The sequence below is a fragment of the Danio rerio genome, chromosome 5, assembly GCF_049306965.1.
Source record: "Danio rerio strain Tuebingen ecotype United States chromosome 5, GRCz12tu, whole genome shotgun sequence".
NCBI classification, from domain to species: domain Eukaryota; kingdom Metazoa; phylum Chordata; class Actinopteri; order Cypriniformes; family Danionidae; genus Danio; species Danio rerio.
Window position 1 is genome coordinate 33417243 of NC_133180.1, and position 19246 is coordinate 33436488.

General features: G+C 33.0%; 1 protein-coding gene across 1 annotated transcript; it reads right to left on the reverse strand.

Moving 5' to 3' along the window:
• Window positions 1–1013: 1013 nt before the first annotated feature.
• ptpa (protein phosphatase 2 phosphatase activator) lies at window positions 1014–17178 on the reverse strand. Its single transcript, NM_001003425.2, has 10 exons — window positions 17095–17178; window positions 15232–15341; window positions 12557–12643; window positions 12070–12195; window positions 10658–10775; window positions 9736–9835; window positions 9512–9636; window positions 7802–7902; window positions 5004–5111; window positions 1014–2081 (listed from the first exon to the last, which is right to left on the reverse strand). Exons 1-10 carry the CDS (start codon window positions 17117–17119, stop codon window positions 2007–2009), a joined length of 975 nt encoding a protein of 324 aa, NP_001003425.2. The 5' UTR covers window positions 17120–17178; the 3' UTR covers window positions 1014–2006.
• Between the last annotated feature and the right edge of the window lie 2068 nt (window positions 17179–19246).

A 19246-nucleotide genomic window follows, 5' to 3' on the forward strand; every position in this document is an offset into this window, starting at 1 on the left:
AGTGCAAAAGCGCTAGTGTGGAAGCATTCTGAAAGGCCATTTTTATCCACTTCGTATTTCAAATGATTAGATTCTGAATCAAAATGTGGTTCCATTAACTTTTCACAAACTTTTCATATAGAGCATTTTACTGTGGTCGTGTCACTGGCCCATGAACATTTCCTGCTTGTTATCAAACCATTTCATAACTTTTAACAAGAGGCACTTCAAACTGAAATTCATGTTAAAACAGCTATCATAACATCCTTTGTCAATATGTGGACCTTTTTGGATTCTCAGAAGTTACAAAAATTAAAAATGTAAAACAGGAAATACATTGGGACTATTGTTTTTGTTTGCATCCATCAAAATGTTCTATAAAGGGCCAAAAGCCAAATATCATTGAGAGCTGTGGCCGAAAGTATTTATACCAAGCTACATTACATTTAAGTTGCCATGGGTAATTTCCTAGTCTATGTCATAAGATTTAACAGTAAATAAAAAACATGACTCTTATTAACTAATGCAACATGACATTTAAAATGAAAACTTATTGCAATAATAACATAAACCTTCATATTTATAACAGTGGAGTTCAATGCTGAATACATTAGCCAAGCAGAATCTGTCTTTGTTTTGATTTGTCCTGTCAGGTGACAGTGTACATATAAACTAAATCTGATTCATTTACACTATTTAATTGAGACGTTTAATTTCAATTAGATTTTAACACTAAAACAAATAGACAAAAGATTATAAATGACAACATCATTCTTCCTCTCTTCTCAAATGGCGATGACAGCTAAATTAATTGCTTACTGCAGGCCAACTTTGGGCCCTAGTTTGGGCATCCCTGATCTAAAGTGTGTGCAATAATGTGCAAAGCCATCAAAACATACTCTGTGAATTGCAATATTTGTTTCGGTGTAGAAGTATGCACAAATATTTCCTCCAGTTCTAACACTTGAAAAGCTTTACATCCATATTTTAGTTATTTGATTTTTTTCTTTCTTTTAAAATGATCACCCCAGTGGTTTTGAAGCAGACAGATCCCATTTATTTACACAGAATAAACTTTAAAAACCAAATACGCTTCACTGATTTAGCATAATAATAAACTTCCGGATTTCAATTCATTGCTTTGATTTAGCAATGGAAGACTATGGTGTTAGCTACATGTGCTGCTACCAAACTGTTAGCTTGAAGTGATTTCTTGACATTTTTTACACATCGATTACTCGTCCTATTTGCAGTGAAGGGAATATGAAAGAAAGAAGCAGAGCAAAAAAATGTAAAACTACAATGGTAGATAACATCTTAATGTCTTACACAGTTTAAAAAATACTATTCACAGCAAACACGCCTCAGCAATCTTTGATAACTGAATAGCAAGTTACTTAAAAAGTGCTTTTTAAGACAATGATGCTCCAAAATACCTCTCGTAACACACATTGTTGTTTGTTGGCTTCAGACGTTTGCACACAGGAAATAAAAACCCATTAAACCAAAACCAAGCCTTCAACCGTTCACTGTGACAAGCTGCTCTTTATATACACATAAATAAATATAAATGCCAGATGAAAATATATATATGTGCATTACTGCTCAGTGGAGGTGTCTGAGCAGTTCAAATTCCTGCTTGAATGGGGGTAGATAAATAAAACCTTACAGACAAATTGCATCACTTAAGAGGAATATCAGAAGTGGGATTTGATTTGCACAACTAATAGATTGTGAAGAGCAGGGCTTCTGAGATCCACTGTCCTGCAGAGTTCAGTTCAGCTTAAAAACTCCTGAACCAGATGATCAAGGTCAACAGGTTTGCTTACTTTATTTTGGTAGTATGTATTAGAGCAGCTTTGAAAAAACTGAACTCCTTAGGAAAATAGATCTACAGGAGCAAGATCGTTCACCTCTTGTGAAGAGAGCACATGTTAAGGTTTGTTAACATGGGATTGAAGCAGTTTCGTCTAGAGTTGGGGTCTTTGTTGTGCTCTTGAAGAGGTGTGCATTCGTTTTGTTGTTTCTCATGGCTTGACTGGCTGGATGGAGAGGAGGCTGCCAAACTTGAAATGCTGGATGACGGGGAATTTTTCTAGACACTGTGAAAGGGCGACAGAGAAAGAGTTAGCTTGTGTCATAGAAGTTTGCAGTGAGAAAATGAAGACTTGCTCCATTTCGAAATATCCATTGTATCCAAACAGACTCTATGCAGAGCAGGGTTATTTCAGTTAACTAAAACTAAAATCTTTTTGTTGCTGCTAGAAATAAAAGTAAGTGAAACCAAAGAAACTGAAATCCATAAAAACATTGTTTTGCATTTTACATGCTATAGAAAATCATCATAACTCTTTAAAAATAATATGTCATACAGCCTAAAATCAAATCATATTTCGAATCGCTTTTTCAGCCTTTGAAGTATTTTTGTAGCCCTCTCCTGACCGTTGACTTTCTACAACTTTATCCAGAAGGTTTTTAGAAAGCAGGGTGTAATATAGTCAAAGGTATAGATTTTCACAGGGTATAATGATTTTCTATAGGCACTGTAATTGAATCTAACATTAAACATCAAGATCAGGAGTGCCCAAACGTTTTCTTATGATAGGCCAAAAACCTAACTTGATTAAGGCTAGTGGGCTGAAGGTAAATATAGCTGCCGTGGGTACTTCCTAATGTATTAAATAATATTTCAAAATAACTAGAAAACTTTGCTTTGTAATAACAAAATTTTGATATTGAACTAATAATTGATAATGAAATTATTACAGTCAGTTCTTCATTTATAACAGACTGAAGTTAAGCCTGATTTATACTTGGGACAAAACGGACAAGGCTTTTATACTTGATGCATTTGCCGTTGGGGGGGTGGTCAAAAGAAACCCACTGTAAATTCAGACGGATAAACAGAGAAGTAGAAAGTTTCCGGAACTACGTCAAATCATTAATATAGTTCAAAATTTTTAAACTAATTATTTTTATTATTTATTTTAATGATTATAAGCACTTTTGTGACCATTCAGGATTTTTTTAAATCTAAATTTTATACGTCATTTCATTTTGTTCATATCTCAGAGTTTTACCTATTGGTTTATTAAAATATTAATGACAACAGAACATTTGTTGTTTCTCTACAAATTAAATTTTTATTATGGCAAGAAAAAGGAAAATTACTAAAAAGTAATTACTAAAAAGTTTAGGCCGCTTCACAGTTCACACATTACTGTCTGGCAAATTTCTGTCCTTTACTTATGCTAAAAAGGTAATAATGATTCAACATTCCTGACCATTATCACAAACAAAGGCTAGAAAAAATAGGGCATCAGTATACTGGAAACCGATAGGTTGAAATATTCCTTTTCAGTTATCAAAGAAATATTTTGTTTCCTAATTATAGTTGTGTAACTATTAAATTTTTTTAAATTCAAAATTGTAATATACAGTGTAAACCTATAAATGATGGAAAAACATTTTCTTTAACTGTGTATCTGGGTCTTCACTTTTCACAAGACCTCTTTTGGGCTTTAACAAACGTATCCCTCAGGTTTTTCCAAACTTTTTAACAAAAACTTTCTACCTTTCCCGTGGCTGTTGCTATTTCTAGCCAAGAATTATCGGTCATCTGGTTTTCCCTATGATCACGCATGGACAGATCATAAAGATGTCTGTACAGACGTACCCATTTCAGATGAAATCTCTTTAAAAAGTGTTTCATATTCAACTCAAATCAAGCGTGACGTCGCACAAACTGTTCGCTCGAGTCTCAAAAAAAAAATCGTTGGATCGGAGTCAAAGTGAACCTTTATATCGCATTACACTAGTCAAGATGCATCTGATTTTTGCCTTTTTTGGCCCGCGGATTGTAGTTTGGACATCCGATCTAAATGAAACTAACATAATTAAATAACACTACAATAACGTTAATTCAAATTGTATAGACGAAAAAAAAAACATAAAAATGACAAATCACAATTACTAAAACTAAGATTAAAATGAAAATATTTATACAATTAATAATACTAGAATAGCCAATGTAAAATATTACAATAAAAAAACTTTTTTTTAAAATTTAAAATAAAATGTATTCCTGTGCTGGCAAAAATTCCATTTTACATGATTACTCAGTTACGTGATCTTTCTGAAATAATTCTGATTTGCTAATTTATTCCTTAAGAAACATTTCTAATGTTTTTGATCCTTAAAAGAGTTGTGATACTTAAGATTTGAGCCAAAACTTTTCCAAGGAACTTTTCATGAACAATATTTAAAACAGGAATTTGTTATAAAGTTTCAAAGTTCTTTGCAGCCACTTTTGATCATTATAATTAATCCTTGCTAAAAAAAAAATCTAGGATTGTGAAAAACTCTTGTATAATATCCTCAAACTACACACACACACACACACACACACACACACACACACACACACACACACACACACACACACAATAACAAAAGTGCATTGATACTGAGGTAAAGCCCTTCATTTATATATACTTTCCATATGCAGAGCTTTCATACTCAAAGCAGAGTCATTTAGCACCATCAGAAAGAGTCATGAGTCTGTCTGGCGGAGAGCAGGAGTGTGTGTGATATATACGGGGGTGGGGAAAGACAGACAGGGAAGGAGGAGGGGAATCTGCAGACAGACTGGCCCCTCAGCTTCACTCTGCAGGGGGAGGGAGAACAGCAACGCTTCTCCACAACACAGGATGTGGGCTTTTGGAGGAGGGGGAGAGGCGCTCGGTTCTTCCCCTTCAACACACATGCCTGCTCGATTAACTCTTTCAGCTCTAGGCTTAAAACTTCGCAGAGCAACTGAGAAGCTATGGCTTGGCAATTTATGGTAAAGCATTTATTAAAGTCACATGCAGACCGTGGGAGGCGGAAGCTTGAAATTGAGCTTTTTTAATAGAACTAGTTTTTAAAAAATGTATGTACTGTATTGGAGAAGTTGGTGTCGTTTAACATTACACTATCAAAAAGCCACTGATATGTGCTGGTGTTTATGATATTGTGATACTCACTTCTGCTTTATACATTCGGATGAGGCCCTGATTCACTTTAGACCATGAAGGAACGGCGCTGATGTTCCAAAGCTGATTTGAGTGCTCGGCAAAAGGGCCTGTTTTCATCTAACGAGAAAGAAAAAAAAAAAAAAAAAAAAAAAAAAAATATATATATATATATATATATATATATATATATATATATATATATATATATATATATATATATATATATATATATATATATATATATATATATATATACACATGGTGATTATGGAAATTATAGAAAACTTAAGACATAATGTGCAATCAGCAACATTTATTCAGCAACAGATATTTGCAAATCGATCTGAGTGTGAAGGCTACTTTAAATTAAATGTTTTATGTTAAACTGTTTTAAAAGGTACTAAAATAAAAAAATAATAAAATACAATTTCTGTGTGTTCACCATAAGATCAGTAAAAAGTAAAAAAAAAAAAAAAAAAAAAAAAAAGGAAAAGAAAAATGTTTTTTATAATTCATATGCAAAATAAATACTAATACAAATAAACAAAAATACCAATTTAGCAGCAGTTTTTAAATGGCTCTATACATGTAGTTGCAGAAAAATTTATGTAGTTAAACCGGATTTTACTCTTTTTGGCAGATCTACTTAAATTAAAATGAATAAATAAACAAGAACATTCAAAACGTTTATATTGATAGTATATTAGTTTGTAAAATAAACAGAGTTTATGACTTTTGTAACATTGAAAGCATACATTTGCAAAAGCTTGAGTCTTTTTTTAACATGTTTTTCAATGTCTCTTGTTCCAATCAGAATTTATTTATTTGATCAAAAATACAGTATAACTGTTGAATAGTATTACAATGAATCTCAATTTTAAAATAACAATTCATATTTTAAAATGTATTGCATTAATGTGATGACCACATTTTTTTCAGCAGACATTACTCCATTACTTCCTTTACCCAAAAATAAAATTAAAGACTTTTTTCTGTTAAATACAGAAGAAAATATTTAAAAGACAGTTAGAAACCTGTAACCACTAGCTACGTTTCCATCCACCTATTTTTATGCAGATTTTGGACATGCGCATAAAAAAACGGTTGATGGAAATAGCAAGATGTGCATAGATTTTAAAAATGTGAATAAAAAACATATGCACATAAACTGAGTAGGATAAAGTTTTTATCCAATGAGAAAATATGTGCATAAACTGTGATGGAAACACTTTTCCCGAACTAATTTCAGTATGTGCATTAAAAAAGGTCATCTGATAATAAAATTGTGTGCATATGGATAAACCAGCAGGCTGAGCTCATTGTAAAACATCTGAAATGTTGCTTTGGTCATTTTAAAACGCCTTAACTGTTTAAGTATCAGTGTTATTACATTATGAATAACCTCCAGAATCTAGAGCGTCTGTGCTCCGCTTCTTCATACGCCACATGCATTAACTGCATGTCAGGATTGCCTTCTGAGGCGCAAGTCATATATTAAATGAAGAAAAGATTCACGCAGTTTCTCCTACCACAGTAAATTCTGTTTTTACTGATGATATTTAGCGCTAGTTAATCAGGAAATTATGATTTTTTTTCGCTTTCACTGGTTGGATGGAAACGCTGCTTTATTCACACATCTTTTATGCGATAATCCTATTTTCAGCAGAAAGTTAATTCGCATTTTTGGATGGAAAATAGCTATTGACTTCTATAGCATTTGTTTTACCTACTATGGAAGTCAAAGCTTACAGGTTTCCAACAGTCTTCAAAATAATTTCTTTAGTGTTCACCAGAACAAAGAAACTTAAAGGTTTGAAAACACATGACAATGGAGTAAATAGTGACCGAATTTCCATTTTTGGATGAACTATCTTTTTAAACCAGTTAAAAACTAAATGATTGTTTTGATGATGAATAGACTGAAGGACTATAGTGAATAATTTCTATATATTATTAAAAATAAAATCAAAAGAAAACCATATATTTGAAATAATAATCTTTTGTAACAGTATTAATATCTTTTCAAGCACTTAATTAAATGATATGGTTCGTAGCTACATAAATATGTTCATTTCTTTATAACTAAAATCCTAGCGACTCTGTGTGTGAAGTAAAGAAACATAAGTAAAGACTCATCAGAAGTAAAGACTCATCAGGATATTATCAAAAGATTATCTCTTCAGTACTGTTAGTAATTTGACTATCATCATCATCATCATCATCATCATCAAGGCACTGTACTATGAGGCCTATTCATTAGAGTTTATTAGAGAGAGAGGCTGGTGGGCTGCCCTTGGGAGAGAGCACTTTATGAATGGCAGTGCTGTGTGGCTTTACTTCAACACACACACACACGCGGACAGCAAGCCGGACTTTCCAAAGCCCTACTAGCCGTTCACAGAGGAATGGAGAGAAGGAGAGGAGAGAGAGAGAGAGAGAGCGAGAGCGAGAGCGAGAGAGAAAGAGAGAGGAAAAAAAGAGAAAGGAGGAGGTGGACCCTTGGGGCCTGAGGAGTGATTCACAACAACGTGCAGGGAAGGAAGGAAATGACTCATGTGAGAGGAGTCCAAACACAACCTCTCTGAGAGAGAGAAAGAGAAAGAGAGAGAGAGAGAGAGAGAGAGAGAGAGAGAGAGAGAGAGAGAGAGAGAGAGAGAGTTTTAAACTATAGAATCTTAGAATTTACATGAATGGAACTTATGAGTTTCTGGCTGCTTGTGATCAAAATATCTGATAAACTCTAATGTGTGAAAATCTGTCTTTGCATCTTCCTCCCAAAACATGAACGAACGCTGAATGACACACACCTCGTTGATGAACTTAATGCACTCCAGAAACATGTAGTCTTGGTGGTACTCGTTTACAACCTTCTCCTCCACAAAGTGTCTGGGCTCCAGGGTTGGGTGGTCTAAACACAATAGATGAACAAACATCGTGCCGTTACTCACTCTGACCACTGGGTGTCGCCTTGACTGTTATTGGAAGCAACAACAAAATTAGGTCTTAAAGGGATAGTTCACCCAAAATGAAATGTTTTGAGCAGAAAACATATTTGAAGAATGCGAGTAAGGGGAAGAAACACACACACAACACACACACCACACAGAGTTGTTGCTGTTAAAGAAAATGTGCCATTTCTAAGTGAGAACACATTTAAAAAGACATGTTAAACTGTACAGAATTGGAGAGATATTTGCAGCTTCAGACCCACACATTTCAGCACACACAATCCAGGACACACGAGCTAGGCAGGGGCGAACCATGGTTATTGTAAGATCAGTTTTCTTTTCTTTTTTATTGTTTATTGACAACTGACTCCTTAGGAGCATTACCGCCACCTACTGTATTTCACAAACATGGTGATCGAGACCGTCCGTGACTGTGAACAGTTTAGGGTTTCCCAATTCAGTCGTTATTTCATTATTATATCGTAACGATCATTTTAACATCTGTGCTGTTTTGCTACTCATTTTATGTAAATAAAAACAATTGTTTAAAACACTAAAGACTATTTTCTTATTATGCAAATAAATAGTATTCAAATCGCTGGAGTAAAACAATAATAAAGTGTTATACATTTAATAAATGTAAAAAGATTGCTACATATAAAAATCTATTCTAGCCTATACATATTAACTTGCTATTATTTCCTTCATTATAATGAATCCATTATATAAATTAAACCTGTCCAATTTAGATCGTTTATTTATACAGCTGAAGTCAGAATTATTAGCCCCCCTTCGATTTTTTTTCTTTTTTAAATATTTCCCAAATGATGTTTAACAGAGAAAGGAAATTTTCACAGTATGTCTGATAATGTTTTATATTTTTTATTTGTTTTACTTCAGCTAGAATATACTAGTTTTTAATTTTTAAACACCATTTTAAGGTCAATATTAATAGCCCCTTTAAGCAATATATTTTTTTAAATAGTCTACAGAAAAAAATCATCGACATACAATTACTTGCCTAATTACCCTAACCTGCCTAGTTAACCTCATTAACCTAGTTAAGCCTTTAAAGGTCACTTTAAGCTGTATAGAAGTGTCTTGAAGAATATCTAGTCAAATATTATTTACTGTCTTCATGGCAAAGATAAACTAAATCAGTTATTAGAAATGAGTTATTAAAACTATTATGTTTAGAAATGTGTTTAAAAAAATCTTCTCTCCAATAAACAGAAATTGGGGGCTAAAAAAAATAAAAATAAACGGGGGCTAATGCTCTGTTCATTTGGGATATATATATATATATATATATATATATATATATATATATATATATATATATATATATATATATATATATATATATTTTTATATATATATATATATAAAGAAAAACTCAAAGGGAAGCTAATAATTCTGAATTCAACTATATATAAAAATATATTGATGACGAGGTCCCAGAAGACTTTATCCCGGATTGTGTGTGCTGAAACATCTGAGGGTCTGCTGGACTGCAGCTGAATATTATTGGAATTGGAGCCAAAATTATACACCAACTTGCAGTTTTACCTATAAGCTGTGAGCTTCCCCATATGAAGGGAAGAAACTGAAAGTCGTCAAGACCCCACACCCCCTGACTTCCTGCCGGCTCCATCCTGTACGTCTTCTGCAGTTTGCGCATCACTCGCAGATACCTGTGCCAATCATATCACAATGCATGATGCATATGATTATGTTGATGCCATGAGCCATATATTTTCATATTTAGTCAAGACACAAGAAGACACACTAACTTGTCAAAAACATTAAATATAATGGCCAGCTGGTCCTCCATGCGCAGAGCTCCCACTTTACAAAGACAGCAGAGGAACGCAGCAAATGCGGCCTCATGACCTGCACATAAAAAATCTTATGTTGTATACTAAATAAAGCAGTTAGTATTACCTGCTTGGATGCTAACAATCTACAGCAAATAAATTCAAATATTGCCTAAATAAATATAATGTGCTTAGATCAAATTAATATGCAACAATAATCCTAATCATATTTTAGCATCCTTGACGGGAACACTTTAAATAATGTACCATTCCCCCAAAAATACTCATAAATTCAAATGTTGTTATGAAACTATTTTACTGAAAACCATTATTTGTACTGCCTAAGCATCGTTTTCGAATCAGTCTCTAAATTGTGTTAATTCTGAACAGCATATGTTTGTGTTTCAACAGCACCCTCTAGTGGTAATCAAAAAAACAACAACAACAAATCTACATTTTGATATTCTTATATTTAGTATATTTTTCAGTATATAATTGACACTTCTTGCATTTCTGGGATTATCAGAAGCCAAAGTTATCAAATGAGTGAATGTAGATTGCGGTATATAAAATAATTTGGTGCTTGTTCAAACTACTTATTTAAAATGAGCTGAAATAACACAATATTTGAGATTTTTGGGGATAACTTAATTGTTTTATGTTCAATGCATTTAAATTTGTTACGTTAAATTAATTGATTTGTGTTGGGAAAACATGAATGAATTGTGTGAACCCCTGCATTGCTGTATTAAAAAAGGACAAATTGATAACAGACAGTTTTTTTGTTTCTTTCTTTTTAACAAACACTTTTACGAGTAGCAATTTTTAAGAAGTCCTCTTATTACATACAAACAAAAGAAATAAAATAACAAAAACAGTGATAAATTTCCTCACAAACCTGTTCCATAGTCAATCCTAGTGGAGTTGCCCACAGACTCTTTGAGGTACACAGCAATTTCTGGAGCAGCATCCTGACGCTCAGCTGGCAGAACTCCTGCAACCAGAGCCTCTGCCTCCTGCACACACAAATCATGCTTCTATCATTTCAATACTACACAGCACAGAGAAAACCATTCAATCCTGTGAGAAAAGTTTGCAACCTTCTCAATTATTTAATTCAAACACTGCACTGAATACAAAATACCAACAACCCATAAAATACATGATGAAAACTAAAGTTACTGTATGTAAGTCCAAATGCAAGTTTAAAGTTTGTTTATTGAAGTTTATTAGCTTATTTATTACCACATCAACAACTTCTGGCTATTCAATGGCAAGATCAATACAGATAAACACATGATACACAATAATAATAACGTCATATATATACAAGAGCGAATACAAAAATAAATAAATACAACTTAAAAATGACAAAAATGTACATAAAAAACATTGGAAACACTGTAGCTTAGGTCACAATTGACAGTATTAACAAACCATTAACTAACACTTTTAGCTTAATGCACTACTAATTAGCTGTTTATTAATAGCTAGTAAGAAAGAAGTTGGGTTTAGGTTTTGGGTAGGATTAGGGATGCAGAAGATCATAGTTTATAACTACTGATGAACAGTTACTATTTTAATAGTAGGCAGGTAATAAACCAGTAGTTAATAGCATGAAATGTGGCCTAAACTAAAGTACTACCAAAACATTAGATATGATTATTTTTTCTTTAATCTTTGATAAATAACTAAAAATCTTTTCCGCGGATACATTTTTATAAACATCCAAGTAGCTCTCAGTACAAAAATCTAGTCTAGAAATTTTTGATTCTTAAAATTTCACAATAACATTTCTCAATAGATACAAATGAGTCAAACTAGAATGACCAATTCAGCACCTAGAATTCAGAGTCTTTCAGAGTCTAGAATTCAGATCATGCCTAAAATACATTTTGAAAAGTTTTAAATTATGCTTAGGTTGACCTCTTGCAAAGTATTATTTGTACAATTGTCCTATACAGTTTGCCATTTTTGTATGTATCTATTAATTGTGTACATCTATGAATTGGAGAATTAAACTTTCTGTCAATCTCAAAGAAATTTTTTGCTGCCACATCTGCTAGTTTATTACCACAAAGACCCATATGACCTGGAATCCAGCAAGGTTTGATGAACTGTTTAGTTCTCTAGAAAATAGCATTTTCCTTTTTGCAAGTTTAAAAGTACAACATACAACAAAGAACAAATAATTTTTAGCACATCGAAGCAATGCGATATTAGCCGAGTGTATAATCAGAAGTGACTTATTTTCCAGAAAGTACAGGTCATTTATACAAAAAGTGCTTCTGGTGTCAAACAGATGCTTACCTGGTCTAGTTTGGCATACCATGTTCGGAAAGCTTTATTGCCGAAGCGAGAAGGCTGGTCTACTGGTGGAGTCTCATCGATCCACTGATCTAATGTTCCCAACAAAGCAAGCAACTTCTCCACTGTCTAATATCAAGAAAAAGGGGAAAAAATAAAAATAAAAATCTCACACACACACACACACACACACACACACACACACACACACACACACACACACACACACACACACACACACACACACACACACACACACACACACACACACACACACACACACACACACACACACACACACACACACACACACACACACACACACACACACACACACACACACACACACACACACACACACACACGCACACGCAGATTTTCATGAGCTGATTTCCAAATCCTCATTATCCGCATTGAACATATGCATCCATGTCTGAATTGATGAGACAGGAATAAAGCACACAATTGTAGAGAGAGAAACATAGCTCACCTCAGACACCTGGTATTCACATGTAAGCTTCTTTCCCTTTACTCCCTCATTCAGGGTCAGAATGAATCCAATGTAGTCTGCATATGCCTACTTGCACAAGAAAAAAAACATGCTTAAATACAAGCAACATCATTAAGATAGATTTTTGCAAGTTTGTTTGTGTTTAATGCCATGCTAGCTTCTACAGTTATTTTCATGGCAAGAAAAATTACACTACAGATATAGATTATATTAAGCTTTTACAATTAATTTTTTATTTAAAACTGTATTTGGATTAAAAAAAACACACTTCAAAAGAATAAACCAAATAAGTTTCAAACAGAATTAAAGCCAACACAATCTAATAAACTTGTTTAAGAGTTAAAATGCTTTTTACAAATAAAGCATGTGGGAGGATCTTCTCTGTGTCATCCTGAAGTGGCTGATTCTACAGTGGGTAATAGAAATCAAGTCTCACCAGTGAGAGAACTTATAGAAGTTCCTTTTACCAGCTTTAAAGCTAATTTCATGGTGTATGTAGATCCTATTTTCTTTGCCTTTGTTGGTTTTAGGTGCAATAGAGATACGGGTCAAAATAGATTTTTGCAAGTAATCATAAATAGTTTTTTGCTTTCAAAAATAGAGAATGTGAATGTAAATCATTCATCTTTTCTCCGTTTCTCATTTTTATTTATGTACTACACATATAAATGACTATTAGCATGACTATATTAACACTCTACATAAACCAAAAACTAGGTGCTTCTAATCAACTACCAGTAAATGCAAATATCTAATCAACCAATCAAATGGCGGCAAACCAGTACGTTTAGACATGCAGACATGGTCAAACTGAAATTTATTTTGAATTAGAAACGGCTGTTGGTACCAGATTGGCTGGTATAAGTATTTTAGAAATTGCTGATCTACTCGGATTTTCATGCCAAAATGATTTGTCTAGAGTATGGTGCAAAAAAGACCATATCCAGAAACAGCAGCATTTTTGTGGTGGTGAAGGTCAGAGAATAATGGCCAGACAGCTTTGAGCTGATAGAAATGAATATAATTGAAATAACACCTTGCTACACTTGAAGTCTGTAGAGGAGCATCTCCAAAAACAAACCGTTAGCACACACTCAGCAGAACTGGACCACTGAATACAGGATTTATTATTTTATTAATATTTTTTTTTTTTTTTTTGCCTGGTCTACTTGAGTCTCAAATTTTTTGCTGTGACATACAGATGAAAGACATGGTATTAACAACATGAAAGAAAGGATATATCATGCTTTGTATTAACAGTTCAGTCTTAAAATTTGCAAACCTTAAACATTGTCTAAATTAGGGTTGCAGCAAGGTTTGGTTTGGTTTTTGGTCACAGTTTTGGTATGGTTCAGTAAATGAAATGTTCATTAAAAAAGCACTGTAAACTAAAAAAGACAAGAAAAACTCTACAAGCCAAATACAATACAAAATGAATACAATACAGCAAAGATACAACTAAAATATACTGTGCTTTTTCAGGTTTTCATGTACCTAACAGTAGTTTTCAGTTACATAAACCGAAAAATAAAATAAAACACTGAATACTGTACATAAATTTCACAGTATAAATTAAATAAATGTTAATCATTGCTGAGCTATATAGCTATTCAGTCAAGAGCAGAGTGAGTGATTTCATTCTCTTTTGTTGACTGATTAAGATTAAAAACGCAGACAGCAGGAATAAGATGTTATAGCGGGGGGAGCTATGTTTTAGCACATAAACATGCATTTTAAACTACAATTTGTAAATCTTAATGCAATATCCACATGTGTTTTGAACCATGTTAGTACCAAACAATTCAATATTATACAGCACATTGCAGCATTCCTAGTTTAAATACAATCCTATCTGATCATAGTTGCTGGCCGCCTCCATCCCTATATGACCACTGTGTCCATCTAATGATGGCTACTTCTAGCAATATAGTGTGTCACAAAGCCTAAATCACCTCAAACTGGTTTCTTAAACATCACTGTGAGTTCAATAAACTTAAACTTCCTCCACAGTCATCAGATCTCAATCCAATCGAGCACCTTTTGGATGTGCTGGAAGAGGAAACTCACATCCCAGATGTGCAGCCAACAAATCTAATTGATAAGCCTTCATATCAATATGGATAAAAATGTAAGAGGCACGTTTCCATTAACCTAGTTGAAAATGGGTGTCCAATCTGGTTCTAGCAATGTGTACATGACATATTAAATGGGGATTGTGAATGTTAAAAGCACTATTTTAAAACCCTCAAGATTGATGGTAGGTTAGAAACTTTTGGGTTGAACTTATTTGGTTGCATGATTTCAACAGGCTTACCCATGCAAGTCAACAACGCAAGTCTGGAATAGGAATAAGCCATTCTTTTTAGGTCATGGATTTTCATTTCTGCATTTTAAACATGCCAAGTATAAAAAAATAAAAACAACAGAAGTGACTTATAGAGAGCTTCTCTTGAATTGTATCCTTCAGAACTGCCTCTTTAAAACATAATGGTGTGGCTGCTGCAACCAGCTGCAGAAAAGTGTGTCAAACAATAGAGCTTCCTATTATTATCCTTAAACTCCAGGGAAACCAGAGAAAGAGCTTGAAAATGGGCTATTTTCCCATCTCTCAAGGCAGCAGATAAACTAACTTCAGAGTTGGTTGAACAACATACCTGTGATCTTTTCCATTTGCCCATATCAGGCACCATGCTGATCTCCTTCTTTGGCACCATGAAGTTGAAACCGACAGAACTGGGAGGTTTGTCATCCTCATGGGAGGAGCCTGTGAGAAACAAAAATATCAAGAGCACATCCAGTTTTTTTTATTCAAACCAAAAATATTAATTCTATACATCCTGTATCATAGATGTATAATACTAATATATATATATATATATATATATATAAAAGTAGTTAACTTGATAATTTTCATATTAGAATCATAATAATCATAATTTGAATGATCAAAATATTAGGTTACAGAGTGCTGGTCAAAATGATAAGAACACTTGCCATATTTAAGAGGTTTCCGTTGTTTTTGTCAAACTGGCCACTGCAATATCCATATTATAAAAGAAATATATAAGTCATCATTATGCTCTATAAACCATAGAAAAGAGCCATGATTAAACATGGGTTTCAATGTATTTTGCAGTTTGGAAAAGTCAAGGTTTTAAATTTGCAAAAACTTTCTGTTAAATAGTTTCTATGGTTTATGACAGCTCTTTTTTTTCGTGTTTTTGTTTTTGCTTTATTTTTTGGACAACAGAAAAAAAAGATATCCAAGGATGTCTTATTCAAGTTGTAAAGACGTCTGTGCTTTTGAAACTAAAGAAGATGAGTCACTGACTCATTTAAATTCTTTAGTAGGACATGTGTACTCTTGCAAAATATTTTAAATGATTCTCAAAACATAATTTGTGTTCGAAACCCCCTAACCCAGACGTTTAAAAATAACTTGTTTTAGAGCAGTGATCACAATACCATGATACCATGAAACTGTGATATTTTCATCCAAGTTTATCATACCGTCAGAATCTTATACCAGCCCATGCCTAGCCATGATAAGGTGATTTAGGTCATTTTCATCACAAGAAGAGAGGGAGAGAGAATTTTGAGTTTATTGACAATTCAGCTTCTTTGGCTATGTCAGATCAAGTTTTTATCACAAAAAAAAAAACAAGATAAGTCTATTTCATTGTCAATGTCACACAATTATGTTCTTTGACAATTGAAAGGAAAGTGTTCATGAAAGATTCAACACTTCATTACAATTTCTCAGGAAATGTTTTTACCCTATGTCAGAGAGATGTGCTGCTGTAATTGATTTTTTTGTCATTAGGGACAAGAGCTTTTTAGCCTCGATGTTAAAAATAGTACACAGGAAGCGTAAGCATTAGCAACTCGTTTACTAAACTAAAATGTCAATCAATTTACGTTACACATTGGTCGTTTTATGGGTTTTAACTGGTAACTTAATGGCAAAACACCGTGTCACTAGACTGGCATACAAATAAATATCCAATTAAATGTCTAGGCTGCAAGTTCTGTAGTGTGACCTAATTGGCAATGCAAACAAACTGTTCTCTCATTAATGTTACACTATCAGAGACAAAGGTTATGAATACACAGAAGCTAACAACGTAAATTAGTAAGTTACAGCCTACTTTTTAAAACTGAGAAACCTTGATGCTTTTCTTTATTACCATATGGGTTAACCAAGTATAATACTCGATCAGTAAAGGATTAAATGTGGCTAAAATATATATTACACAACCTTAAAACTAAAATTGATAATAACTGTTCACATTTAAGTCGTAATAACCTAAATATTCGCCATCGAGCAGAAGTGACAGACTCTCATCGATTCATTACATGAGGCGCGGCGAACCATAGTAAAGCGCTTTTCTGCACAAGTAAAGTCCCTTTCGTCCCTTCAAGTGCTGCACATCGACATTTATAATCTCCACATATCACTGCGGTCTCTGCGTTTGAATTAGCTCTGTTTAATTGAAGATTTGATTGATGTGAGTTACCTGACGCCTGTTCTGTCTCCGCCATGTTTACTGTGGTGATGAAAACACAACCCTTCAACTCTCACCCGCAGTTTCGCCTCAAATATATTCCTTGAACTTGATCAGCGAAAGTAAACTGCTGCGAGAAAAAAAGTGCCTGTTTCTGAAACCCATATAATTTTATATAATACTTAATTTGTGACTTCGGTTTTAAGTTTAGGAATCGCATTAGATTTTCTAAACTGCGTATTTTTATTTATTTTTGTAAACATTTAAAAATATATATTATCTCTACAAAAACTGTAAAAGGTTATTAATATTTTTCTATTACCATGTATCTCCATGTACATTTATGTGGAAAAAAATAGCTGCTACAACGTTGCATTGTCGATTCCAAATAGATAGGGGAATTTGTAAAAATATATATAGTGTGTAACATACATACACACACACACACACACACACACACACACACACACACACACACACACATATATATATATATATATATATATATATATATATATATATATATATATATATATATATATATATATATATATATATATATATATATATATATATATATATTTAGTAGTTTTAATGGAAAATGTACGGTATTCTGGACCTTGGAATGCAGACTTTTACTTACGTTAAGTATTGTTTTGAACAGTTTACTGTGAAAATTACTTCAGAGTATCTTCTTTATGTATAGAAATAGATTCTATTTCAGATTATCAGTGAAACCTATCGATCTTTCAGTAGAAAGATGAAGCAAAAGATGAGAAGAGATGAGGCAGGTAACAGGGTTGCCAGGTTTGCATAACAAAACAATCCTTATTGCCAGTCAAATGAAGACCAAAGGTAGCCCACTGCACTCAAAATGTTCTATTTCCATCTATGACCCATTATTATGGAGTCAATCTAGGGCCATATATACTTGCAAAATAAAATAAAGTTTTGCAAAGAAAAAATAAAGTATTGAGTAAATGCAAATAAAGTATTAATAAATGCAAATTTCCAAAGCAAAGAAGAAATAAAAATAAATTTTGCAAACAAATGTAAAGAATTGCAAAAGGGAAAATTAATTTTCAGAAATAAAAATTAAATTTGCAAACAAAAAAAACTGCAAAAAAAAATCAAGCAGTGCACAAAAATTAAAATATTTGCAATTAAAAAAATATATTTTTTTGTAAAATATTTTTATAGCAATGCCTTTACAAAAACAAACTATACAAGGGAACTTGGGTGTTTATGGCAGGCCCAGACCATAGGCTAAAATATAGGGCCCAGACCTGGGCTGTAAGACCACTTTGGTAGTACACTATGGTGGTACATTGTTTCCAGGTCTGCTGTAAACGCTCAAGTTCCCTTGACTCCGCCCCTTGTCAAATCAGGGCCACAAAGTGAAACCACAGTCTATGAGTGAAACGCGCAGAAGCGTGATGTGCAAAGTGAAAACCGCTTTGCAAACTTATGGTTGACTAACAAGCAAATCAAAATGAGCATTGCAAATGACTGGACGGGTTTTGTAAAGGCAATGCTATAAAATGTTTTGCAAATATATAGAGTTGTTTTTTTAAATTGGAAATATTTTAGTGTTTTTGCACTGCTTGATTTTTATTTGCAGTTCTTTTTTGTTTGCAAATTTCATTCTTATTTCTTAAAACAATTTTTTTTCATTGCAGTTCTTTATTTTTGTTAGCAAAATACATTTTTATCTCTCCAATTTTTATTTTTGCTTTGAGACTTTTGAAAGTGTGCATTTATTTATTTTTGCTCAATACTTTATTTTGGGTTTGCAAAACTTTATTTTATTTTGCAAGTATTTATGGTCCTTGATTGACTTGATAAGTGTTAAAAGCAAGTCTTATTAGTTTGTGTATTGTGATTTTTCAGGATCCTTTGATTTAAAAGTATTAGTTTGAAAGTGAAACTGAAATCTTCACCTTCATTTTTAAAATAAATTTTATGCACCTATACAAAATTTATTACACATTAAATACATTTTAGTCACTATATCGCAGGGATCATGAACACAGCTGAAAGACTACCACTGACCCTCCTTCATAAATTCTAACATCAAATGCAGTTTTATCATAGATCAAATAAGAATTAAAGTAAAACCATATTTTAGTCAATTAAATATGTACAATATGTAAAACTTACTCGA